General features: G+C 35.9%; 2 protein-coding genes across 5 annotated transcripts in view; both read left to right on the top strand.

Moving 5' to 3' along the window:
• LOC113207805 (mucin-19) overlaps positions 1–7317 on the top strand; it is a 41223-nt gene that overhangs the window by 17603 nt on the left and 16303 nt on the right. The gene's annotated exons all lie outside the window — the stretch shown is intronic.
• LOC127749332 (uncharacterized) lies at positions 8–6349 on the top strand. The gene is made up of 5 exons (XM_052267158.1): positions 8–717; positions 796–1050; positions 1135–1239; positions 1342–1472; positions 1990–6349. The coding sequence occupies exons 1-5, from the start codon at positions 112–114 to the stop codon at positions 2723–2725; spliced, it is 1833 nt and encodes a 610-aa protein (XP_052123118.1). The 5' UTR covers positions 8–111; the 3' UTR covers positions 2726–6349.

Here is a 7317-nt window from a genome sequence, read left to right as displayed (position 1 = left end):
TAGGTTGGCAACAAAACTGCTCGAGAATGTGTCCAGTTTTACTATCTATGGAAAAGGCTTTGCCCAGATGAGTACAATTGCATCAGGTCGGGCTGGAAAGAAAAAGAAAAGATGGGTGATGATATGAATAATAATGTTCAAGAAGACTCACACTCAAAGAAATCAAGCGTGCCCTGGCATCAACAAAGTTCAGGTTGCAAGTCTTTGATGGATCAGAAGGGGCATAGCGTGGACGATTTTCAAACTGTTGTATATTCCCTAGGGGAAGGAATTGGTGTCAGAGTGAACATGCACAATAATTCTGGAACAAGTGTGAGATCATTGAGTAGCCCCATGTCCTCCAATACTAATTCATGTCAAAACGTCAAAACTGCATACAGCGGACATGAAAAAGAAACAAAGGACATTAAAAACTCTCTTACTAAAATAGAAATCGAAAGTACTTTACTTAGTAGTTGTGCTCCAAACATTACAGTTAAGCCTAAAACATCAGCAAAACAGCAAATTGTTGATGTTAGTAAAGACATTATTGAGGACCAAATGGCTATCATTTCCAATAACTTTGTCACTGATAGGGGAGCAGAGGCAAACAGTAAAACAACTATCCTGAATGATGTCAAGAGTGAACCTTGGGAGTACTGCGTTAAGCAGGAGGTCAAAGAAGAACTTGAAAATACAACCACAGATTTTTCTGAAACAAAAGTCTACATTTCTGAGGTAAGCTAGAAATTCATGCAAAGAAAATAAGCTGAAAAATATCCTTCATCTTGTGAATTAATCTTATTACTTTTGCAGTTTGATGTGGTGAAACTTAATCATGTCAGTAACACGCCAAAGGATGACAATGAAACTGTTGAAGAAGCCCCAATTATTGTCAATAGATCTTCCCACCTTAACGATGACACTGATGACCAAGTTAAAATGGAAATTGAATCTATGATGGCCTTGCATGGAATAAGAATGGAGGATGATGTAAGCAATGAAGCTATAAATAGTGAAACAGGTGATATTCAAACAATCTTTAAAGAAGAGCCACAGGATTGTGACCAGGTATGTTGGTGTTGACTTACTCTATATCTAGATCAACCTTATTCAACAATTAAATTACTGAATTGAAAAAATTAATTCCTGCAGATGAAAGATACTTGCTTATCCCCTCCCACTGCACTAACTGAAGAGCATGTATCAACATCATCTGAGAGCCGTTTGTTTGTCTGTGAACTGGCCGATTGCTCAGCGGTACTATGTGTTTTTGAACTTTACAAAAACTATTTATATGAAAATATATTTGAAATAGTTCGCAGATTTCTAACTGTAATTTACCTTTTCTTTCTATTTTAGAGTTTCAACTCAAGAGCTGCTCTAAATGGACATATTAGAATCCATGGTTACAGGAAATCTCCTCCTCCCAATATGAATGCAGCATCCCAGCGATTGCAGCGACAAGAGTACCACTGCGAAACTTGTGGGAAGTAAGTGTGTACAAGTGGCCAGATGGCCAACCTGACCATCCGTCATTCACATCTCACAGGTAACGGCAGACCGCGTCAAGAGTTAGGCAACTAACGTTGAGTGACGCTTTCTGCCTGCACCCGATTTGAAACAAGCATGTGAGCTGGATTTAATAACGCAGACTAACCAATATTTCACACCAAACAGTAATTTATAATAATATTCATCTAAAATCAACATTGACAATCAACAATATAAAGTCTTGCACTCCCTTGCTTATGTCATCTACATCTCATAGTAGGCCATTTTAATACTTGTATGTGAACCAATTGGCCTATATGTTTAAGGCTCTCCAGACATAAGTTCAGAGTATATTTTAACTATGCTTCATTTATCGAGAACTAACATTATTGACTTTTGCAATAAGAGAGAAATCCCTCATTTGGTTTTGTGGTTTACAATTTTGTGTGTGTGATTAAACTTTGCTTTCTGTCTTTAGTAAGTATTGTGAATGGTATACATCCTTTTTTTTTACAGGACTTTTGCAAAGCTGAAGAGCCGAAATGCCCATATGAAAACTCATAAGCTTTCTTCAGCGGACCTAGCTGAAACTCTAGCTGGACGTGCTACAGGCATTTCTTCCTCTGGTGACCTATCATCTAACTCCAAAGGCTGCAGCACTGGTCTCACCTTTAGCACATGTCTTAATTTTGGGCTATCTCAGAGTGAAAGTGAAGTCCCTAAAGAAATCACATTAGAAGAGGACCCTGAGAGTAAAGATGACACCGCAACTGAAAGAACAACACCTTGCCCTCAACAAGAAAGCACAAGGGATAGCTCCACTTCAAAAGGTAGTTCTGAACCTAAAAAGCGAACTGGATCAAAAAAAGTTCCTGGGTATCGCCCAACTTCTGATTGCAATAGAACATTATCAGGTCCAAACATTTTTCGACCAAACAATTTGTTAGGTGGAAAGCCAACTCTTACTGTGTCATGCACCTCAAGTGTACCAACCCCCAATCCTTTTAATGAAAATGCTACACAATTATCAGCACAAAGTGACAGCAAATCTTCTCCAACTACTACTGTCACTCTCCCTGATGCATCATTTTCTGCAACTGATGATTTACCTAGTAAATCCTTTTCTATCCACCAACACAAATTAAGTAACAAAGCTGTTCCATCTGAACCCCAGAAAGCTTTCCTAAAAAAACTGAAAGCAAAGACAAAACAAAGTCCTTCTGCATTCTGTTCACTTGGCAGAGTTAAATGATAATTATATGACATCCTTTCCATATAAAATATAACTCTACATAAGTAAGATAATTGGTGCCAGTGTATTTTTGTGTTAGATGGTCTTTCAATTCATATGATATATGGTTTGCCTAAAACACGTGGGTTGTGATTGTTTGGAGAGACGTTCCGTTTCTAGGTACAAAGGGCTCTCATATTAAAATCCTTTTTTATACACATTCTAGTCATAGTATTAAAGGTAATGTTTACTCTGTAGTTTTGTGTGATTTTAGCCCAAAGTGACTGCACAATGCTTCCATTCTTACCAGGGATGAATGTGCTGAATTGAAATACGTAAGACCTGATAGCTCAGCATTTAGGGAGATGTTTTTTCATTACATGCTTTTGTGCTCTGAAAAGAATCAGATCGAAACTTTTTATATATTCTGTAATTTGTCGTATGAACATGTTGGTTTGGTATACATCTTAACCGTCTCGCATTAAGAGATGTATGCAATATTTCTGAGCTCTCATTTCTGATGACAATCATATTATTGGAGTAAATTCCAGTCTAGACTAGCAATGTTCATGATACTGTAACATTACAAATTTAATACACATGTGTGAATCTGACTTCTGGAAAAATGGGGTGCATTGAACATATTTCTTGTCTGAAAACACAAATTGAATTATGGAAAATTATTCAAGAGACTGCCGATTATTTTTTGGTAACTAATGAAAGCTTTGCAAAATGTGGTCACCTTGGTGACTCTTCGTACAAATTTTTGTTTTGTTTAAAAATAAATTGTGTATGTATGTATATAATGGTGTGTTGTAGAAAATTTTAAGATAGTAGAAGGCAAATTCAATTTGTCATGTTATGAAAAACAGAGTTCATAGAATATTTTGTTTATCAAATTTACATTTTGAAATATTTGGTTGTGTGTAAAAATACATACCTTCAATTTGAAACACATTTATGTGGACTTAATATAAAAGTTGGAAATGAAGGTGAAAAGTGATCAAGAATTTGCTCATTATCCTTTGTAACTGTATAAATTAAGATATAAAGTGTAATTAAGAAAAAAAGTTTAAATCATACGGTCTATTTTCTAAATATTATTTCTAAATATTGTTTCTAGTTCTTAATGCCAGAAGGCTCTTTTAAACTGAACAAAAAAACAACAACATTAAAACTGGATTTTTTAATTCCATAGGAAGCTGTTTAATAATTGGAATATTAAAACTTACATGTCTCCAGCTCAATTACATAAAATATCATTTCATATTGCTATTTTCTGAAAGTTTAATTGGAGTATTATAAAATGGATAGTTGGTCTTGTTGGCCACCTGTGCTTTTCTAATCCATTCCCCCCTCCTCCCCTTCCCCCCTCCTTCTACAACAGCCCCTTAATATTTGTTGTTGGGATGTTATTTCAATTCCAGTCCTTTTGAATTGGTGGCTATTCTAAAATGTAATGTAATGGAGCTCAATGAGATTTTAACTAAAAACTTTTTTATCTAAACTACAGATATTTATCAACAAATTTTACCTAATAGAATTGATGATCAGCAAATGAGATCTTTTTCTGTGGACACTGCTTTTGTAAAATGAAATCCAGATTGAATAGGTCTTACAAGATCCCTTCAAAGAAATTAGCCTCAAAGCAATGCTCAAACTCTTTCTTGCAGTGTAGGAGCCTCAATAATGTTGTGATATCTTTGCTTTTGACTTGGCCCCTTTGTTCATAATAACATACCTATAGACATATGATCAATTGAATTCAGCATCTTACTGATGCGTTCAGTGATGTTCAAAAGCAAACAGTATTATTTCATGTTTAATGTTGAACACACACATCAAAAACAATGTGTTTGTTTGGAGGCTTTGTGTCATTTGTTGTTCTTCTAGTTTAATAAAATCTGTTTGTATTGTATTACAAAGTTAGCTCTGTCTGATGATGTTCTTGTAGTAGTAGGGTATGTACATTTTGAGTGTTAGTATTAGTCTTTGCCTTTGTTGTATCAAAACGTCCTCTGAAGACTAAGTCAAATCAAAGAGCAGTAGAACTGCTAACTGTAAGGTTGTGTATATTTTAAGTGCCTTTATTCGTTCTTGGAGGTCTTGAGTTGTGCAAAGGGTTATCCACTGTGCAAATCTGTGGACAATCTGTTTTTGCTCGGACCTTTCACAACTACTATTCATCTGATGGCCACTAGGCTCACCAAAAAGTGATAACTTAATTGTTAGTTTTGTGTCTTTCTCTTCTCTATATGAATTAAAAATCTCTTTTATCTATTGTGATAGCCTTTGTCTGTTATTGACTGTCCATATTTTTCTGACAATCATAACGTCAGATGTAGTTTATATATTTAAAATTGATGTTAGTTTGGTGTTCTTTATTTGGGAAATGTGTGTGCATTGAAGTCATATGTAGTTGATATTGCATCTCTATCAATAATCTATCAAGTCAGTTATTTGTGTCCTTGTATGTCACATGTCTTAGATATGTGTCTCCAATGTGCTGATTTATCTTAAATTTTTTAAAGAAAGTTGTTTGCATTTAATTCTGACGCTGGCGACATTGCAAGTTGTTTATGTATCTGTTCTATTTTATATTTGTTGGTGCGCAATTTTGAATATAATTCTTTGTTGTTCCGTTCCAGTGCCCTAGTATAAGTAAAAGTATTCTACAATAATTATTTTCTTGAAAGACATTTGATAAAAATTAGTGGTCAATTAATTGTACTCTCCTTGTGGCACATCACCAATATAACGCGTCGCTATTTCGGACCTCCACTCCACTATAATAGATACCTTCTCTCAATGAGAAGAGAGAGGCTTTGCAATATGCAGGTTGCTTAGTTTGCTTAAGTTTTTGAGTTCAGTTTTTAGGTACTCAGTGGTGTTGCCGAGTGCCATGACCACAAACATCAATTTTTAATATTTGTTCAACCGTAGTAGATGTGATTGGGTGAGGTGGCAAGTTGGCTATGACTTTATGGCAACTCGGAATGGTCCGAACACAGCCTTACTCCCCCCCTCTCTTCCCACTATTACCCTTCCCTCCCCTAAGCTTACCTCTACTTCCCATTTCAGCTTGATTTTACAACTTTTAGAGTTACTCTTAAAAATTATCGTTTAGTGTATGACTGAAGAGTCTTACATCAGTCTAGACAGCTGATTCATTACATTATTTTGTTTGGTAAATTTTGCTCCTCAATTCTGAAATGAAAATACAGAGTATGCAGGAATGTACGGATTTCACACCATATCAATTGCTCTTTACCTTCTTTGAGATTTTCTCCCGCATCCCTCAACCGTCCAAATAATAGATAGTAAATGACTCTTGGAATGGCTTGGAAAAAAAACAAAAAAATTCTTCCTGTGTGCTTTGTACCAAAAATTTTTGGATAGTGTGGTAAACAAAAAACCACACTTACATGTAGATGATGTAGATGTTAGTAATTAAACTTGGATTATTGTGTCAGTAGTATCACACAAAAAACATTATTAATGTATTTCATTTTTCTACAGCATTACCCCAAACGTTCTGTTATGTTTTTCTCTTGAGATGTATTTAAATTGTTGTATGATCACTTTGCACAGTGTTATTTAACTATGTTCAGTACAAGGTATTAAATGTGTTTCTCATAAAACAAATTATCATTTTTTCAGGTTCCTTTTAATTTGACAACCATTATTGTACAAGTTTTGTGTTTACCACTCAAGCAGAAGGGCTAACTGGATTAGTCCAGCAATTTGGGATAATTTTTATGCCAGTAGGCCATTATTGATGAATAACACCCCTTTTCTTGGGCCTACACGCTATGAAGGAGTTTATTGTCATAAGCTGGCCTGTCTGTGATAGAATATTGTCTCCATAAACAAGACACATTTTGATCCGAGCTGAAGCTGGTTAGAAAATGTGTCGATGTTAGTTACAATTTTGTACTAACACTAGTTATGAGCACAGACAGCATGGCTAGTTACAATATTGTCCATAAGCATTTTTTTTAGCGCGACCGCCTGCAAAGCGCTGGGTATGCTAGCCCGCCAGGCAGCTGTGTACAGCCGGCGGCCCGGCCTGGGCGTCAGTGCAAGGCGATGGGCCACATGCTACATCCCCGCGTAGTAGGTATACTGAACGCCTTCTCTATCCTACTTAGATTCGTTGTTAGCTAGTAACCAAACGACAGAGCGTGGTGGAAAGAACGCAGGTATCCACAAATTATCTGGAATGTGATGGAAAAAGATTCCATGGACTTCTCGACATCCTTTCCTTCCTTTGACTCCTCAGTTTTTGTCTGACTTAGTTTTACATGGTTCCCACATTTTAGGTCCTGGCGTTTTCCAGGACTTTTCCAGGGCTTTCCAGACTAAATTTTCAAAATTTCCATGACAATTTACAATGAAATATCAGAGACTAGTGAGACTTAACGATAAAGCTGTGAAAAATACTTTTAACTTTCCCGCCATACTTCAGGTGGGATCATCAGAAGCTTACGAGAATTCCCCCGTTGTCCTATGAGAATTTGAAAATTCATACCTTGATATCAAATTAAAAATAAACTTATCATGTAATTCTAGAAATTTGATTTTTCCAGGACAGTCCAACCAAATTCCAGGAC

Source organism: Frankliniella occidentalis, unplaced genomic scaffold (assembly GCF_000697945.3).
Source record: "Frankliniella occidentalis isolate FOCC.00 unplaced genomic scaffold, Focc_3.1 Scaffold47, whole genome shotgun sequence".
In the NCBI taxonomy this organism is placed as follows: Eukaryota; Metazoa; Arthropoda; class Insecta; order Thysanoptera; family Thripidae; genus Frankliniella; species Frankliniella occidentalis.
The sequence above is the reverse complement of the archived record's forward strand: the minus strand, read 5'-3'. Positions and strand labels throughout refer to the sequence as shown.